Raw genomic sequence first — 18,686 nt, forward strand, 5'->3', positions numbered from 1 at the left:
GCTGGCACCCCATTCTGCTGCCTCCCTGGGGGGTCAGGGGATGGGGATCCACAGCCAAGTCTAGCCACACCCCAGGCCCGAGGCCCTGGAGCCATAGACCGGGGGGCGGGGGGGGTCCACGGGGAGGGGAGAGGGGCTTGGCGTTGGCCCGGGAACTGCGGCTCAATGGCACTTCCCGAGAGCGGAGGGTCCCCGATGCACAGCCCTGCCTGGGAGCACCTGCCCCACCAGCCAGCTGTCTTTAGACAGCTGCATGACCCTTTCTGAGATCGTTCTGCCCACCTGAGGGTTTGCTGCTTGGTGTGGCCTGGGAGATGGAGCCCCCCACCCCCCAGCCCTGCCTCCCTGTCCCCCTGCCCCCTCGCTCCCTGCCCAGGCAAAGCCCAAAGCTCCGGGGCTCAGTCTCTCTGTGGCACGTGTTTGGAGCCTCGGTGAGGGTTAGACGTCTCAGGGAAGAGAGGAGGGGTCCAGGGCGGCCCCCTCTAGCCGTGCGATCCTGGACAAGTGAAGACCCCCTTCTGAAGGGGGTGCAGGCCTGAAGCACCTGTGTCACCCCATGAAGACAAGATGGGCTGGGCGTGGGAGGAGGTCTCCTCGAGCACGTGGCACCTGCTGCCATGGCACAGATCATGCAAAGTCCACAGACAGGTGTCAGCAGCCACGGTGGATGAGCGCCAACCGCGGGGAGGGCCCAGGTCGGCCAGGAACAGAGGCAGACGGGAGCCGGCCTGGGCCAGCAGCTGCCCCTCGGGCCTGCTGGCAAATGCAGGGCTCAGGTGGGGCTGGGACAGGCCCGCTGGGTGTGGCGGCCCGGCCGGGGGGTACGCCTGGCCGCCCTACCCCCCATCCCGCCCCCTCCAGCCGGAGCCGCCACGCCATCCCGCCCGCCCGCCCCTCCAGGCTCCCCGCCCTGCTCTGGCTGCAGCCTGACCGCGGTCCCTCTGCCGGCAGCTGGGCGAGGCGTCGCAGGTAGAGACGGTGTCTGACGAGCACAAGAGTCTGATGTGGGTCCTGCTGAAGCAGCTGCGGCCGGGCATGGACCTGTCCCGCGTGGTGCTGCCCACCTTTGTCCTGGAGCCCCGCTCCTTCCTCAACAAGCTCTCCGACTACTACTACCACGCCGACCTGCTCTCCCGGTGAGCGACGGGGAGGTGCCCAGAGACCCCCCAGGCTCCCTCAGCCCCTGCCTGCCCCACAGAGAGTCCTCAGGGTCCCCAGGAAACTGTCCCTGAAGCCTCTGCCTCCAAGGGGCCCGGCCTCCATGGGAGGAGCTGGTGAACAGGGAGGGCGGGGCAGCCCCACATCCGGTCAGGGCCCCCGTCACAGGTGAGCCCAGCGCCTTCTGTGCGCCTGAGCCCTGGCATTGGCGCCCTCAAGCTGAACAAGGCCGAGGTGGGAAGGCGGGCTGCAGGCTCAGCAGCCCACGCAGAGGGAGCTGGGTGAGGGCGAGAGCATCCCGGGGGCTTCCTGGAGGCGGCACCCTGCCAGCCTCGAGCCAGCAGCGCCCTCTCTGCCCCAGCACTGGAGCCACCCTGACATTTTCCAGTTCTGTGGAAAACCCGATTCCCCGGAGTGGTGGGGGAGGGTGGGAAACTCCTCCTTTTTGGGGGCTGGGCAGCTGGGGAGGGGCCTGGGTTTTCAGCAAGTGGATGGAGGTTGAAACACAAGGAGAGAGGGGGCTGGGAAAGGGCGGAGGTTGGCCCAGGTTCCCCGACCTGGAGTGAGGGCATTCCCCCACCCCATCGCAGGGCTGCCCTGGAGGAGGACGCCTACAGCCGGATCAAGCTCGTGCTGCAGTGGTACCTGTCCGGCTTCTACAAGAAGCCCAAGGTGAGAAGCACCGACCGGGGAGGGCGCAACTACAGCCCAGCCCTGCGCCCTGGCACCCGACCCCACCCAGAGTCCGAGGCCATCCCCTACCCCGCGTGACCCTGAAGGATCCTGGTCATCCCCACAGTGGTCCCAGGTCCTCAGAGATGGGGGACCAAGCCCTGACTTCCCACCCAGGGAAGTGACTGAAATAGCAGGGCTGGAGAATTTGGGCTTTAACTTGAAAGGTCATTAGAAGCCACAGGGGGCTTTGAGTGGGCTGTGCACTGGCTTCCCCTGAGGTCCGGGGAGAGCTTGATGTGGTTAGGGTCTCACGTGCCCCTCAGAGCCAAGAAGTGGACAGGGCACCTCGTGGGCCGTCCCCCCAGAGTGTAAACCAAGGGTGAAGCATAGTCTCCCCAGAGCAGGAGTGGGGCGCTGTTCCCAGATGCCGGTGGGAGACTAGACATCCCTTCTAGAGACCTCCTCCCTGCAGGTGCCCGGGGCTGTGGGCAGCAGGCAGCCCCTCTCGTTGTCCCTCGGTCCACACCCCGTCCCAGCTGGCATCTGTGCCCCACCCCCAGCTTCTCACACAAGCCTCTTTGTTCACTGCCTGCAGGGGATCAAGAAGCCCTACAACCCCATTCTGGGGGAGACCTTCCGCTGCTGCTGGTTCCACCCCCAGAGCCACAGCCACACCTTCTACATAGCTGAGCAGGCAAGGGCCCCGGCCACCCTGGGCTGGCCGCTGGGCTCTGCAGTGGACGGGGCCCCGGCAGTGGGCAGGGGGCGTCTGACCCCCAGGCACGTTTCTGGGTGGCCCCACCTTCGACCACTGGAAGAGCTCTGGCCTCACTGCCGCCGGCGGGCATTCTCCCAGGAGGCGCAGGCACCACCTCGGCTGTGACAGCAGAAAGTGTTGCCTTAGGGCGGGGGACAGCGCCTCCCATTTTCCTGGGGGCACCCTGGGGGGATGCGGGGATTGCAGTCAGCTCCCCCCGGGGCCCCAGGACTCAGGCCTGGCTTCCCTGGACGTTGGGGATGAGAGATGGGGACTGCCCTCACGCCTGCTCCGGGGACTGGGAGGGATGTGGTGGGGGACCGGGCCTGCCTGCTGCTGGGGCCGTCGCAGGAGCCGCCTCTCCACCCGCAGGTGTCCCACCACCCACCCGTGTCCGCCTTCCACGTCAGCAACCGAAAGGACGGCTTCTGCATCAGTGGCAGCATCACAGCCAAGTCCCGGTTCTACGGTGAGGGGGGCTCCCCTGGGCCTCGAGGAAATGGGGGGAGGACTGACCTGCCGGACTCGGTGGTCACCAAGACCTCCCCCGGTGGCCATGTTGGTGTCCCTCTCCGCCTCTCCTAGCCAGGGACCACGAGGGGTAAAGTGCTCAGAACCTGGGGTCAGGCAGAGCCCTCCAAAGCCCGCTCCCCCCGGCCTCTCATCCTTCAGCCGTGGAGTTTGCACGGATGCTGGGAGGATTACGAGAAAGAGCCACATGAAGGTGCCACCTAGAGCTGGCTGTCCAGTTCAGCACCACTGGCCACATGTGGCTATTTTCATTGATTCAAATGAAATAAACCTTAAAAGGCAGCTCCGCAGTTGCTCTGGCCACAGGGCAAGTAGCCACATGCTGCATGGGATAGAACAGTTTTATCATCACAGGGCATTCTGTCGGGCAGCATCCCTCGAGAGCCTGGCACCGTGGGTCTGTCTGCATTTTTCCGTCCTGTCGACCTTCGTATTGTTCTCACGGTGGGCAGGTGCTCTGAGTGCCTCTGTGCGCCCAGCAGACTGCAGAGGGCGTACAGGCTCGGCCCACCTTTTCCACCCCTGTGCTCCCGTCACTGACTGTGGCTGTGACTCTCAGCCCTGAGCGGGCCGTACCCCCTCTCCGCTGGTGTTTAAAATCAGAGCAGAGGCCCTAGTTTGAAAACGTTCGAAGCCTCCACCCTAAGAATCCCTGCTTTAGTAAGTGAAATAAACATGAACACATGGCAACTTAGGTAACTCCTCAGGATGAATGACTTGTACGACCTGGACGGGACCTTTACAGAATCTGAGGCTCAGAGAGGTTAAGCGACCCACCCACAGTCACACAGCTGGAGGTGCCTGGGACTCTTTCCACCTGTTGGAAGGGATCTCAGGTCCTGTGACTTGGGGTGGAGGTGGGGGCCCAGGTCCCGAGGATCCGTCTCATCTCACTGGTCCCACTGCCCCGTCTCTGCAGGGAACTCACTGTCAGCTCTGCTGGACGGCAAGGCCACCCTCACCTTCCTGAACCGGGTGGAGGATTACACCCTTACCATGCCCTACGCCCACTGCAAAGGTGAGAAGCCATGGTACCCCCACCCTGGAGGACAGAGCCCAGGCCGGCTCCCTCAGGGAGAGCACCCTGGTTCTTGTCTATTTGAAGGTATCTTATTTGACCCTCACTCTTCCATGACTTTTTAGCTGGGTATGGAATTCCAGGCAGATTGTCCTTCTCTCCTCTTTGGAAGCTTGTTACCACCTTCTAATTTCCACTGTGGTTGGTGATCAATCAGCTGTTGGCCTGTTTGTTACATGGTCTGCTTTTCTCTGTAGCTGCTTTTAAGATCTTCTCTTGTCTTTGGTTTTCTGCAATTTCAGTGTAGTAGTTCAAGGTTTGGATTTGTTTTTTTTTTCCTCTACAATGTTGTGTTAATTTCTGGTATACAGCAAAGTGACTCAGTTATAGGATTTCTTTTTTATTTTTTAATTAATAGACTTTCTTTTTTTACAGTGGTTTTAGGTTTACAAAAATTTTAGCAGAAAGTGCAGAGAGTTCCATATACCCCCCATCCCAACACACACACACACACACGGATCCCCTACTGTTAACGTCTTGCATTGGTATGCTACATTTGCTACAATTGGTTAGCTGATATTGACACATTATTATTAACTTAAGTCCATAGTTTACATTAGGGTTCACACTTTGTGTTGTATAATTATATGGATTTGGACAAATGCATGTTTCTACCGTTACAGTATCACAGAATAGTTTCACCACCCTAAAAATCTCTTATGGTTAGACGTGAATAGATGAATTCACCTATTCATCCCTCCCCCCTCCCCTCAACCCCTGGTAACCGCTGATCTTTTAACTGTCTCCATAGTTTTGCTTTTCTCGGAATGTCATAGAGTTGGAATCACAGGGTATGTAGCTTTTTCAAACCTGCGTCTTTGGCTAAACAATACGCATTTAAAATTCCTCCATGCCTTTCGGTAGCTTGATTTCTTTATTTCTTCTATTTGTGAGGGCTTTTGTTTGTTTGAACTTTTTAAGCAGAGATTTCATGGTTTTGATCAAGTGTGGAAGTTTTTAAGCCATTATTTTTTAATCCTGCCTCACTCCAATTTCTCAATTTTTTTTCTAGAACTTCAGACATTCTGTGCCCTGCATCTGACATCTTTTATGTCTTTGTGTTCTAGATAAGTTCTTTAGAGCTACCTTTAACTAAGATTAACCTAATATTTAACTCATCCACTGAGTTCAATTTTGAAGTTTTGGATTTTTTTCCCCCTAGAAGTTCTACCTGATTCCACTTCAAACCTGCCTGTTCTTTTATACTTGTATCTTGTTCCTTGATCAAGTTCACAATTTCTTCTCATAGATCTGTAAACATCATAAACGCAATTGTTTTCTATTCTCTATCTAGGAATCCTAATATTCTAGCCAGTTTGCCACTGTGTCCCCACTGCCCACAGCAGTGAGATTCTGGATAAACATTTGTTTAGTGGATGACTGTATATATTAAGACCTTGAGATCCTAATTCTGCTGGGGGTTTTCCCCTATACTAGGCTGTCATGTATAGTAGGCTGTTTCTGGGCCACACAGGAAGTTTCAATTTGAGTCCCAAACTCACCTTACAAATTGAAGGCCAGGGATGTAGGGGGTGGGGATATTTTTAACCCCTAGAGCTCTGCCCAATACAACTGTTTCTTTTTTTTTTTTTTTTTTTAATTTATTTATGGCTGTGTTAGGTCTTCCCTTCTGCGCGAGGGCCTTCTCTAGTTGCGGCAAGCGGGGGCCACTCTTCATCACGGTGCGTGGGCCTCTCACCGTCGCGGCCTCTCTTGTTGCGGAGCACAGGCTCCAGACGCGCAGGCTCAGTAGTTGTGGCTCACGGGCCTAGTTGCTCCGCGGCATGTGGGATCTTCCCAGACCAGGGCTCGAACCCGTGTCCCCTGCATTGGCAGGCAGACTCTCAACCACTACGCCACCAGGGAAGCCCACAGCTGTTTCCTTGACTCTCCTTTTGCTGAGAGTATAGCGATGTGAGAGTCCCAGTTTTATGGAAATGTCTCGGAACACACTTTCCTTGTTGCTCTGGCCCAAGCCCCTCTGTCCTGCACCCCACTGGACACCAAGGGCTCAGGTCAGCAAAGGCCTCTCTGCTTAGAGGGCAGATGCTCCTCTTCCTCTTTCTCCCCCTCCTCCTTCTCCCCCTCTCCTTCTTGTTTGTTTTTTCTCCCAGAAGATTGCCCTTATTTTCTGGCATGCCTATCTGTTCATCAGTGCATTTAAAAGAGCATTACTTTTTCTTCAACTTTTTTTTAATTGAAAACTTCAAACACGTGTGAAAGGACGGTGACCACCCCCTCCCGCAACGTACCCAAAACACAGCGAGCACCAATCTTGTTTCCTTTATCCCTGCACGCCTCCCACCTCATTCATTTGAAGTAGATCACAGATATCACGTCATCTATGTGTTTCACAGAGTGTCACTAAAAGATAAGGATTCCCCTTCTTAACCACAACCGCGAGACTATCATTACACCAAAAATTTAAAAAAAACAAACAAAACTCAAGGCTCTTTCCCTAATACCATCAGACATACAGTCAGTATTCAAAGTTCTCTGATTGTCGTAAATAAATGTATGTTTACATACGTACATACACACGTATGTTACGATTCACTTGTTTGAACAGGATTCCAGATAAGGGTCACGCTTTGTGCTTGGTGTGGACCTTCACCTTTTTTTCCCTTGCACTGTATTTGTGGAAGGAGTAAGGTCATTTTCTTGTGGGGTTTCCTCTAGTCTGGATTTACTGGCTGCGTCTGTGGTGTAGTTGAACGTGTTCTCTGTCAACTGGAAGCTGACCTCGTCCCTGGAGGTGTGATCACTTTCAGGCACAGTTTTTCCAACAAGACAACAGTAGGTGGCTTCCCATCTTCCTGCCGTGAGGTTCGTGACGTCGGGTTGGCTCCACGTCTGTGATCTTAAGCGGCGTGGATTCTCAGCTCCTGGTCCCTCTAACCTGGTGACGTCCATCGCTCCTTCATCCAGCCAGCAGGCAGCCTCCTGTGAAGAGAAACTCGCCCTCGCCTGCCATGTGCTTACCCGCTAGGCCAGTACCTGTAGGATAAATGCCAGAGTTCTTCAAAATAGTAATGAGTTTTCCTTCCCCCGCCCCTGTCTCCTCCAAAGGGGATCCTTGGTGAGGTCGTTGTTGCCTTGAGTGTTATTTGATCAGAACATGCACGGTCGATACAGAACATTCCAGCTAGAACTCTACCGCTGCTCCTTTTGCCATGTCGGCCAGCGGGAGCCCTCAGATTGGCCCCTGTGTCCTCTGTACCCAGCCCGAGTGGCCTGCCTCCTTCTGCCGTGACCCCGGGAGACCCGGACGTCTCCTGCTCTAGACCTTGAATCGGGCATTTCTCCTGGGAGACCCAGGTTCCTCCCAGTAGGTAGTGGTATTTAGACACCATTGTCTGGAGACGAGGTCTGCTTCCTACGAGTGGTTTGATCATCGTTTCTAGGGCTTTCGTCCAGTGAGCTGAAGATATAATCTTTTTTTTTTTTTTTTTTTTTTTAAGATTAAAACAAGTGAGTTCGCACTGACATTTCCAATCCAGATTCAAGACAGCGGGTCCTTTTACGCCCCATTCACCTCACGTGTGAAATGTCTCCCCCCACGCCGGAAAGCCGCTTTCCGTGACCTCACCACGCTCGCTGTTTGTCCTGGCACCACACACAGCACTCAGAATGACACTCAGCCCCACCAGCAACAGGGTGATGGCTGAAGGCAGCGTGGGCTGTGATGTCTGTGCCCCTTCTTGTCCTGAGTCGATCCCTCTGGGATCTGTAAGGTCACCAGATATACCCCTCCGGGATCACGCCCACTCTGGTCTTCTATTTCCTTTCACTTTGGATTTTTAGGAATTGCTTTTTTAACTTCGTTTTTTAAATAATTTTGTAAATGAAATATGTACCTGGTTCCAAAGTCAAAACTACACAACAAGGTATAGACAGCTCTAGGGTCTCTCAGACCTCTTCCCCCACCCCCCGCAGCAGAAAATCGGGCCCTGCACACCCGGCCCTGCCACTGCTTCTCCGACTCCGCGTTGGTGTGTCCTGGAGAGATGCCAGAGCAGCTCAGAGGCCCGACTCCCTTCCGTGTAGCTTTTCCAGCCTGTGCACAGGGGGATTTGGGGGTGATTCCAGCCTTCTTGCTATTTCAATTAGCTGGTCTTTTAAAATTTTTTTTTTTAATTAGTGCTAAATCTTTTTTTTTAATAAAGTTACTTATTTATTTATTTATTTTTGGCTGCATTGGGTCTTCATTGCTGCGTGCAGGCTTTCTCTACTTGTGGCGAGCAGGGGCTACTCTTGGTTGCAGCGTGCGGGCTTCTCATTGCGGTGGCTTCTCTTGTTGAGCACGGGCTCTAGGCGCGCGGGCTTCAGTAGTTGTGGCTCGCGGGCTCAGTAGTTGTGGCTCGCGGGCTCTAGAGCGCAGGCTCAGTAGTTGTGGCGCACGGGCTCAATTGCTCCGCGGCATGTGGGATCTTCCTGGACCAGGGCTCGAACCCGTGTCCCCTGCATTGGCAGGCGGATTCTTAACCACTGAGCCACCAGGGAAGTCCGTTTTTTTTAATTTTTGAAAGACTTATTTTATCCCACATCTCTAAGTGTTTTCGAGTGAGAATGAGCCTTTCTTTCTTCCTTCTCCTTCCTTCCTTCCTTCCCTCATTTCTTTTTTTCTTTTAGAGTAAGCCCTCCATAAGACCAGAAATAGAAGACTCATGCTTTCCTTCAGTAATTAAAAAATATATGTATTAAGTTAAAAAAAAATAAAACCACGTGGGCCCGTCCTGGGCACAGCAGTGAGCAGGGAAGATGCAGGCACCCACATTGGGGCAGGAACTGCGGAGCGGAGTGACAGACCTTGACGAGGGTCTCCCGGGGGCAGTGGGGCTCCTGGGAGCCTGGAACAGGGGCTGCTGGAGAAGGTGACCTAGTAGAGGGTGGGGGTGTCTCCCAGACTTAGCAACTCGCATGAGCAAAGGCCCTGGGGCCAGAGACCCTGTTCGCTGCGGGGAGCTGGTCACTGCGGAATCAGGCCCGGTCACGGGCTCTGCTCACCTAACAAGATTCTCCTCCTCCTGGCAGCACTGCCCCCAGAGCACCTGCCCCCTCCCTGCTCCCATCTCGCCCTCTGGGCCCTGACAGGGGCCTCCCCGGCTCAGTGTTGCTGGGTCAGGACTCGGCAGAGGTCTGGGGGCTTGGCTGGCCCGAGGGTGGCCCTGACCCCCCGATGCGGCTGTGTTCCAGGCATTCTCTACGGCACCATGACCATGGAGCTGGGCGGCAGAGTGACCGTCGAGTGTGAGAAGAACAACTTCCAGGCTGAGCTGGAATTCAAGCTCAAGGTAGCACTGGCCACAGCACCTCGGCCACCCAGGGGGCTTGGGGGGCGTGGGGCTTGGGCCGGGGAGAGGCGAGGCCTTGGGGGGCCCCCTCCTGCCCTCTCAGTGCCCCAGGGATGGTTTCCTGAGCAGGTGCACATGGACGAGCAGCTCCTGGCTTCCCTGTAGCACAGCGGGGCCCAGAGAGGGGAAGGGGCTGCCCACAGGCCACACAGCAGAGCTAGGACAGGCCCAGGCCCCTTCCCCACCACGGGGCACAAAGGCCTGGCGGGGACCCAGCACCCTTGAGCTCAGGCTGGGCCGTGGGCGAGCGTGGCCACCTCCAGCTTCAGTCCCGTCCCAGCCGGCCCCCCATGCACTGGGGCTGGGAGCTCACCTCCCCGCCGTGAGGAAGGGGCCCCTCCTCCCCAGCTCCACGAGGGGGGCGTGGCTGCCGCCCTCACCGGCGTCCTGAGGGCATCGTCTCGGGTGTGTCCCCGCAGCCCTTCTTCGGGGGCAGCACGAGCCTCAACCAGGTCTCCGGGAAGATCACGTCGGGCGAGGAGGTCCTGGCACGGCTCACGGGACACTGGGTGAGAGGCCGCCTCCGGGCAGGCGCGGGTGGGCCCAGGGGCAGCAGCGGCCACGGCCGGCACCTCTGACCCGCCCGGCCGTCTGGGGCAGGACAGGGAAGTGTTCATCAAGGAGGAGGGCAGAGGAGGCGCCGAGCTCTTCTGGAACCCGAGCGAGGAGATCCGCGGGCAGCGGCTGAAGCGGCACACGGTGCCTTTGGAGGAGCAGACAGAGCTGGAGTCGGAGAGGTGAGGCCCGGGTGCCGCAGGACCCCTGACCCCGGCTGGGGTGGCCGGGCCGGAAGCTGCTGTCTCCTGGATGCACGTCCCCTGGATGTCCCTGGCAGGGAGGACGGACCTGAGTGGACCCTTCTTGGCAGAGGACACGTCCAGCTGTGGGCAGCTGGAGGGAGAGCAGGGGAGGCCTGGGGAAGAGCAGGCTCCGGGGCAGATGACCTGCAGTCCACAGGGAGGGCCCTGCTGGTGGCAGGTGTGCGTCCAGCGTAAGAAAGAACCGTCTCAGGGTAAATCAACAGTGCCCAGGAGACCCGGGCACCCTGAGAGGCAGTGAGCTCCCTGTCACTGGAGGCAATCAAGTGGAGGTTGCTCTGAGGCTCCCCTCTAGCGTGAGGGGACGGGACTGCCCAGGTCCCCCAGCTCAGAGCGTGTGCTCCGCTCGCAGGCTCTGGCAGCACGTCACCAGGGCCATCAGCGAGGGTGACCAGCACAAAGCCACACAGGAGAAGTTTGCCCTGGAGGAGGCACAGCGGCAGCGGGCCCGAGAGCGCCAGCAGAACCTGGTGCCCTGGTCGCCGCAGCTGTTCCAGCTGGACCCCGCCAGCCGGGAGTGGCGCTACCGATACGAGGAGTGAGTGCTGGCAGACAGTGGCCTGGGCCCTGCCCTGGGCTGGGTAGCAGACCCCCGCCGTCCTGGCCCTGGGTGATGGGGACGGAGGGTCACGTGGGGGCTGCACACAGGTGCAGGCAATGGTCACTCCCCTGGGGGTCTCCAGTCCTGCTGGGAGGCTGAGGGCTGGGCCGGGATGGGGCCCCCTCACTCCGAGGGCCACCGCCCCTGCCAACGGACACTCTCTGGACCCTCCAGCCACAGCCCCTGGGACCCCCTGAAGGACATTGCCCAGTTTGAGCAAGACGGGGTCCTGCACACCCTGCGGCGGGAGACCATGGCCCGCCAGACCACCTTCCTGGGCAGCCCGGGGCCCAGGCACCAGGTCAGCACCACCCCCAGGGCCCCTGCTGGGTCCCTCCAGGTGTGGCCCCATGCCCACCCTCACACCCACCTGCCTGGGCCCCCTCCTCTGGGTCCCCCACCCTGGCACACTCTGACCCACGTCCTAGCAGGGTCTCCTCTGGCATCCCCCTGCGTCCCTGCCCTGCCCTTCCCTGCCCAGCATGGGGCCTGGATGCCTGGATTTGCAGGACGCTCAGTTCCCAGGGCACCCCGGTGTTCAGGGCACTGTGCCGGGGTGTATGATCTTGGCCCATCACCCCCCAGAGCCGCCCTCTGCGGTGCAGGCAGCACGTTATCCCATTCCACAGATGAAAAAAACGGAGGCTCAGGGCAGCCCAGGGATTCGCCCAAGTAGGAGGAGGAGGCGGGGCATTTACCCAGATGCCTGGGCCTCAAAAGTGTGGGAGAGAGGGTGGGAGGCTCGGGGGAGGGCAGGTGGGAGTGCAGGTGGGAGGTTCCAGGAGACACAAGGAAGGAGAGCTCCAGACAGAGGTGCCTTTTGAGGGAAGCCTGGAGTGGCCCCCACCACATGGGCAGGTTCCACGTGTGGAACAGCACCTGCTACACCAGCTGGGCACCCACTGTGCACACGGCCGGGGGGCACAGCCCACCCGGGGCAGGGAAGGGCGGACTCCCTATCTTGCCCAGGGGCCCCAATTTTCCCAGCAAACAGGGGCCACAGTATCTCACCAGCCACGTGTGTCCCACCCACCCTTCCGCCACATCCCACGGCCCCTCGGCCTAGACCAGATGGCCCCAGCCCCTCGCACACGTGTCCACCTGACATCCTGCATCCTCCTCCTTCTCTTCAGCCTTTCCAGTCGGCTTGGGCCCCACCACACCCCTAAACCTGTCCCTGTGGCAAAGTCCACCTGGGTGGACTGCCCACTCTCCATCTCTGTCTGCACCTCCCATCGCTGACCCCACCCCCCAGCGCTGACCCCACCCCCAGCACTGACCCCACCCCCATCAGTGACCACACCCCCAGCACTGACCACACCATCTCTGACCCCACCCCCAGCACTGACCACACCCCCATCTCTGACCCCACCCCCAGCACTGACCCCACCCCCCATCGCTGATACACATCAGAGCCACAGGGCCCTAATGCAGAGCGTCCAGGCACCATCCCGGGCCCGTCTGTTGGACACAGGCCTGCTGTCACCTGGCCACTCCTGTACTCAGGGGGCTTGTTTGAGGCCGGCCAGCCTGGGGGTCCCCTAGCTGTCAGCTCACACACTGAGCGGGTCCCTGGCCCCACCCCCATCATCTCCGCATGTACTGGGCAGGACCTCGTGACGGTCCCCAGGCCGCCACAGAGGGGCCAGCAGTCTGCATTGCCCCTGAGGACACAGGCCCGGGGGGAGTGAGGCTCTAGCCCAGGCCGGGCAGGGCCAGACCTCCTCTGTGCACCCAGAGCCAGCAGTTCCCTCCTCTGCCGGCCACCTCCTCCGGAGCTGCCCTGGCATAAACCCACCACCACGTCCCAAGGCCAGCGACACCCCAGCAGGTCCCCGAGGGCACAGCGGGCGCACAAGGGTGCGGTGGGTGTGGGTGAGCTCCCGGCCACAGCTGCTCCATCTCCCTCCAGGGGTCTGGCCCCGACCGGCGGCTCCGCAAGGCCAGCGACCAGCCGTCTGGCCACAGCCAGGCCACCGAGAGCAGCGGCTCCACGCCCGAGTCCTGCCCGGAGCTCTCTGACGAGGAGGAGGACCGTGACTTCCCTCCCGGTGAGCCCGCCTGGGCCACGCCCTCTTCAGGGCGGGCGGAGAGAAGCCCAGGGGCAGATGGGGCTGCGGGAGGGGGCGGGGCTCCCGAGTCTGCACTCAGGGGGCGGGGCCAGCGCGAGGGGCGAGGCTGGGCCCTGTCCACCTGTCTGTGACTCTCCGGGTTGGCTCCTGCCTCTCTGCCCCCTGCCCTCAAGGGGGTGCCTGTCTCCCCAGCTTGGTCCCCGCCTCTGGGCTAATCAGAGGCCAGCTGAGCCCGGGGTTCCCTCTGGAAACATCCCTCGGCACCACCTCCCTGTATTATTAGCTTCACCTGAAGGCTCCTGTGAGGTGGGACACGGCCCCAGGACCCCACCTGCCGGCTCCCCAGACATCCCCGCTTATCCTCACTTCTCCCCCCCCGCACCCCGTGTTCCCTTGTCCCCCGGGTCCTGCGTCCCAGGCTGCGAGAGCCCGTGCCCTCGGTGTGGGAAGGAGGCGTGGCGGCTGCAGTTGCTGCACGAGGGGATCCTGTCCATCCGGGAGGCCCAGCAGGAGCTACAGAGGTGGGCCACGCTCGGGGGTCCAGCCGGGGCTCCGGGTCAGAGAGCAGGAGAGCCAGAGCCGGCGGGGGGTGAGGGGAGGCGTTCACCTGCACTGTCACTTGGGCTAGAACCCTCAGGACTTCAGGCGGTCTGGCTGCTGGGCGAGGACAGGGGACCTCCTGGGTTCTGCCCTCTGCGAGGGGCGGGCAGGGCAGAAAGCGGCGTGTAAACAGGCTGAGCCGGCAAGGAGGATGCTGGGCCTGGCGGGGGCTTGATGGAGGCCAGGTGAACCAGGGCAGGGCTGCCCGTGCTTGTGGCGGGTGGAGCAGACGGAAGCTGGAAGGAGGTGCTGCCAGCACCGGCTCCCCCGAGGATGTCTCCTACCGCCCCGCGGTGGCCCCAGCTCCGAGAATAGTGGGTCCTCAGGCACAGCTGGGTGAGTCATCTCGGGGAAGACTGGGAACACACTCTGTTTCGCCGGCACCAGGAGGCAGAGCCCTGCTTGCCAGCTCTGCCCCAGAGCCAGGCTCCCGGCTCCAGCAGGGCTGCAGGACGCCCGGCCTGTGGGACCTCGGGCTGTCCCTGCCTCAGTCTGCCCATCTGTGAACTGGGGTGACAGCAGTGGCCCTGGGGCGGGAGGAGGATGGCGCAGAGGGCTGAGCTCTGTGCCTGGCACCCCGCGAGCACTTACCCAGCTGTTAGCATCGGAGCCGCCCTCGGAAGCCTAGAATTTCATGCCTGTGACCCACCCATACGTGGCACAGAGGCGTTTCACACCTTTTTAGCAACCCACTCCACTGCAGGCTGTGTGGGGCCGAGAGAGGGAGAGGAATGCTGTCTCCATGGTCAGGGAGGGCTTCCTGGAGGAGGATGCAGGTGGGCGGGGAGGAGCTGCAAAGGGGGAGAGCAGAGGTCAGCACTGAGAGCAGAGGCCACCACAGGTGGGCTGCTGCCGGGAGAAGGGCGAGTCAGGTGAGGGGGCGGAGATGGTGGAGCTGAGCCCAGAGGCCATGGGAGCCGGGAGGTCGGGGTGGCCATCTAGCACCACAGAAGGAGACTAGCTGCAAGGCGGGTGGCCGGGAGAACGGCCGGAAGCTTCTGCTGAGGTCCAGACACACACTGACGTCAGAGTCCAGGGCGGGGCTATGGGTTTCCTGGGCTGCCATACAGAGTACCACAGGGAAGCAGCTTCAACCACAGACATTTACCTCTCCCAGTCCTGGAGGCTGGAAGTCCAAGATCAGCGCAGGACTGGTTCCTCCTGAGGCCTCTCTCCTCGGCATGTAGACGGCCGTCTTCTCCCTGTGTCCTCACAGGGTCGTCCCTCTGTGTGTGTCTGTGTCCTGACCTCCTCTTCTTATAAGGACACCAGTCCTACGGGATTAGGGCCCATCCTAGTGGCCGCATTTTACTTTATTCACCTCTTTAAAGGTCACATCTCCAAATACAGTTGCATTCTGGGGCGCTGGGGGTCAGGATTCCAACAGAGGACTTTGGGGGACACAGTTCAGCCCATAACAATGGAGGTGGGAGGGAGGATGTAAGAGGCCCAGCTCCCCCAGCCTTGACCCCCCCCCTCCCTGGAATGTGTGCCCAGGAAGCGCAGTGCAGCCACTGTGCCCTGGGTCCCTCCCGTAAACGAGCCCTCCACCCCCATGTGCACCCCGGGGCAGGGATGTGCCATCCTGCCTGGGCTGGCCCTGGCTGAACTGCGGCGCCCTATCGTTCCAGGCATCTCTCGGCCGTGCTGAGCTCCACGGCACAGGCCAGGCAGGCACCGGCCCCAGGCCTCTTGCACAGTCCCCGCCCTTGGTTCCTGCTCTGCGTGTTCCTGGCGTGTCAGCTGCTCATTAACTACATCCTCAAATAAGAGCCCTTTGGGGACGGCGCGGGCATCGCCTGCAGAACTCGGGCGGCCCCAGCCTCCCTCCCAGGCACCTAGCACTTTAAGCCAGCCCCGTGGAGGCAGAGACTCAGCGAGCACGGCCTCTGTGGACAGAGGGGCCCACGGCGGCACAACAGCAGGAGGGACCTGGGGAGCCACACAGGGTCCTCCCAGGGAGGCGCTGGCCTTAATGCTGAAGCCAAATGCCACATTCGTTGTGCACTGCACTCCCTGGTGACCTCGTCCCATCATCCCCGGTCAGCCTCAGGGGACTGATGGCGGAGGGGCAGGAGGGCCCGCAGGGCTCTGGATGTTGTTCCCCAGCAGGGGTGAGTGGGGGGCTTTGAGGAGCAAGCCGGGACCCCAGGTCGTCCTTGGGCCTAACACACAGGCCATCCCTTCCGGAGACCCTGCCCACATTGGCCTGGAGGGGCCACAGGTGGGCTGGGGGCGCCAGCTGGGCTGCTTTGGAGAGAGCGCTTGGGGCTTTATTCTGCCTTTGTGCTGTTTGGACCGAGCCCAGTTCGTATACCTACAGGACCCGCCCCACTTCCCTCAGCCAGGATGTGCCAAGCTGGGGCCGGCACATGTGAGCATGGCGTGCCTGGGGGCAGCGTCCCCGGCCTGGAGCCTGAGTTGGACACTTTGCTCAGATTGATGCACGGTCTTCCCCTCCCACACGTTTTTAATAAATGCAATCGCAATATTTTAGGCAGGCTGCGAACAGCGCCTGGCGTCTGGCCTCCATTCCTGTGTCAAATGCCAGGGGGTGTGTGTGTGTGTGTGTGTGTGTGTGTGTGTGTGAGCATCTGCACATATAGATACACAAGGAGCCTTAAACTATGTTGTGGCGGTGTCATCTGAGCTGATTGTCCAGTTTATGTACCCATGTTCTTGCCCTCCCCCAGTTTGGGGACATGTCTTTGCTCCATCCCTTGAAATAAACAGACACACATATTGTGTGTGTTGTCTTCTTGGGGAACTTCTGGAAACTGGCGGGGGTGGGGTATCTTTCAGGGGAGAAACTCAATGCCAGCAGGAGCTGTCTGGGGCTGGAGGGGCCCAGGGAAGGCTCCGAGGCCCTGAGGATGGAGGGAGGAGGTCCGTGGAGGATGGGGGTGCAGTTTGCAGGGAGCACTTAGAAGCAGCCCACCCTGCTGAGCCAGCGTCAGGAAGCTGGGGTCCTGTCAAACAGCCGCTGAGCCAGCTGAGGACACGGGAGGGGCGCTGCCCACCGGGGCCTCCAGGGTGGCCCTCAAGCCCATTTGGCCCGGTCCCTTCTCCACAGTAACAGCCCCCTCCCTGCCCTGCTGCCCCCAGCCCAGCCCTTCAATTCCACTGTGGCCACCATTCCCGGTACTCACAAACACCAGGGCCAGGTGAGTGGGCCTCCCTTTTCTGGGACAGCCCAGGATGCCCCTGAAGGGGAGGGTGGGGACAGCTGACCATAGACCCCACGCACCACAGTACGGGGAGACTTCAGCCCAACCCTGACAGTACGTGAAGGATGAAAGACACGGAGAGGCCGCAGGACAGGATGGACTTGGACTGGGGCCGAGGAAGGGGCAGGTGGGCACCGCCATCCCAGCCCTCACGCCTGCACTAGGCAGACGGGACTCCCAGGATCCCGCATCGAGGGCAGTGCCCCTAGACTGGCTCTGGATCCCCATGTGGCTGTCACTCCCTGCTGAGGGTGGGTGCTTTCCAGGTGGAAGTATTCTGCACCTTGTTACTGAGGCAGGCTGCTCTGGACCCGAAGCCCTGGGCCACCTGCCTTGCACCCTGGCCCCTTCAGAGCCAGGCGGGGCCATCCTGCTGCAGCCCGATCCACCAGCCCCTCCAACCCCCGGCCCCTGCAGCCTCGGAATCTCCTCCAGAATTCTCTTTATGTCCTTGGTAGGCCAAGAACTACTCTAAATAACAGGGAAAAGAAAGCTGGGTGGGCATCGTCCCAGGGGAACAGGTGACCAATGCCCAGAGAGGTGGTTGCAAGGGCATCACGCAGCACCTCCGTGCAGTAAAAACCTGGACAGGTTTCAGGGTCCATCAGCCAACTCTTGGGTGTCCAGATGCTGGTGGTTAAATCTAGAATGATGTAGGGTCCAGAGCTGGGCCTCCCACCCTCACCTCCACTCAGTACCCATTTCCCCGCCCCACTGACAGTGTGCCTGGCTGGGCTCCCAGGGCATCTGGGCCGGAAGAGGATGTTGCAGCTGGACTAGGAGAGTGGAGGCTCAGGAGGGCCTGTGCTGGGGCCCCACCTCACCCTCTAGGAGACCCAGAGCAGCAAAGAGAGAGGCCGAGGAGATGCACTTCCTGGGGACACGGTGACAGTCACCTCACCTTGTCACCTCCTTGGGTGAACAGCCAGCAACCTCTAGTAGGAAGAACTCCTAGCAGAAGCGACCTGGGTCCCAGGCAGGGCTGAGGGACTCAAGCAGCTGAGCGGGCCCCCTGGAGTATGGGATTCCGGGTGGGGGCGGGGGACGTTGGAGGAGGTTTCGGAGATGAAGGGGCGCGAAGCCCCCTGTGGATGTGCCTGGGCTGTATCCTGCTCTCCCCACGAGGGAAGGGTCTCCTCCCCTTGAATCCCTCTCATCCACCTCACCCGCCTCCCTCATCAACGTCGCTCCCGCGGGCAGCTCGAAAGATGCTGTGGTTGCGGCGGGGAGGCAGAGACAGACGCTCGGCGTGCGGCGGCCACCCGAGCCCAGGTCGGAGCCCCTGGGGCATCTGGGGCCGAGGGCGCAGGAGGAGCGGGGGGCGGGGGGGGACCGGCGGTTGGCAGCGTGCTCGCCCAGGAGGGGCTGGGGAGGGGGGCGTGGCAAGCGAGGCGCTCCGTCCTTTCCTCTGCGGCGGGATCTGTGCAGACACCCTGCCCTCCCCCGCCCCCTCGGAAGCGACTGGGCAACAAGTTAAACTTGGGGGGAGGGCCGGGAATGGCCGTCCCGGCGGCGCCGAAGCCCGAAGCCCATAGGTGGCCCCGGAGCGGCGACGGCCTGGGCTGAAGGCCTGGACATCCGAGGCGGGAGGCGCGGGGGCCAGGGACGCGCAGGACCACCGGTCCCAGGCGTCTCCTCCGCGTGGCCGACTCACGGGAATCCGGGAAAGCGGAAAGTACCAGTTCCAGCAGGGAGGCGTGGCAACTGGGAGGCGGAGCCCGTGGGTGGGGCGAGGGGAAGGCCGTCCCCTCCGGTCAGAAGCTCCCCTCCGATTGGCTGTGAAGTCAGAAACTCCTCATCGAATGGGGCCCGGGG

At 60.4% G+C, this 18,686-nt stretch overlaps 1 protein-coding gene across 12 annotated transcripts in view; it reads left to right on the plus strand.

The window, feature by feature from the left end:
- OSBPL5 (oxysterol binding protein like 5) overlaps positions 1-16,135 on the plus strand; it is a 69,047-nt gene extending 52,912 nt beyond the window's left edge. For 11 of the 12 annotated variants that reach the window (XM_036861491.1, XM_036861494.1, XM_036861490.1 and 8 more), the window contains 13 exons: positions 952-1,136; positions 1,749-1,830; positions 2,429-2,527; positions 2,963-3,059; positions 4,041-4,139; positions 9,396-9,493; positions 9,973-10,062; positions 10,154-10,290; positions 10,724-10,909; positions 11,147-11,273; positions 12,885-13,023; positions 13,463-13,565; positions 15,276-16,135. In XM_036861491.1, the coding sequence (XP_036717386.1) occupies positions 952-1,136; positions 1,749-1,830; positions 2,429-2,527; positions 2,963-3,059; positions 4,041-4,139; positions 9,396-9,493; positions 9,973-10,062; positions 10,154-10,290; positions 10,724-10,909; positions 11,147-11,273; positions 12,885-13,023; positions 13,463-13,565; positions 15,276-15,414 (1,581 nt within the window). In that variant the 3' untranslated portion in view covers positions 15,415-16,135. The remainder of the gene's footprint in view (positions 1-951; positions 1,137-1,748; positions 1,831-2,428; positions 2,528-2,962; positions 3,060-4,040; positions 4,140-9,395; positions 9,494-9,972; positions 10,063-10,153; positions 10,291-10,723; positions 10,910-11,146; positions 11,274-12,884; positions 13,024-13,462; positions 13,566-15,275) is intronic. The other variant, XM_036861499.1, reaches the window with a different exon arrangement.
- Positions 16,136-18,686: the final 2,551 nt, after the last annotated feature.

This window comes from Balaenoptera musculus, chromosome 8 (assembly GCF_009873245.2).
Source record: "Balaenoptera musculus isolate JJ_BM4_2016_0621 chromosome 8, mBalMus1.pri.v3, whole genome shotgun sequence".
NCBI classification, from domain to species: Eukaryota; Metazoa; Chordata; class Mammalia; order Artiodactyla; family Balaenopteridae; genus Balaenoptera; species Balaenoptera musculus.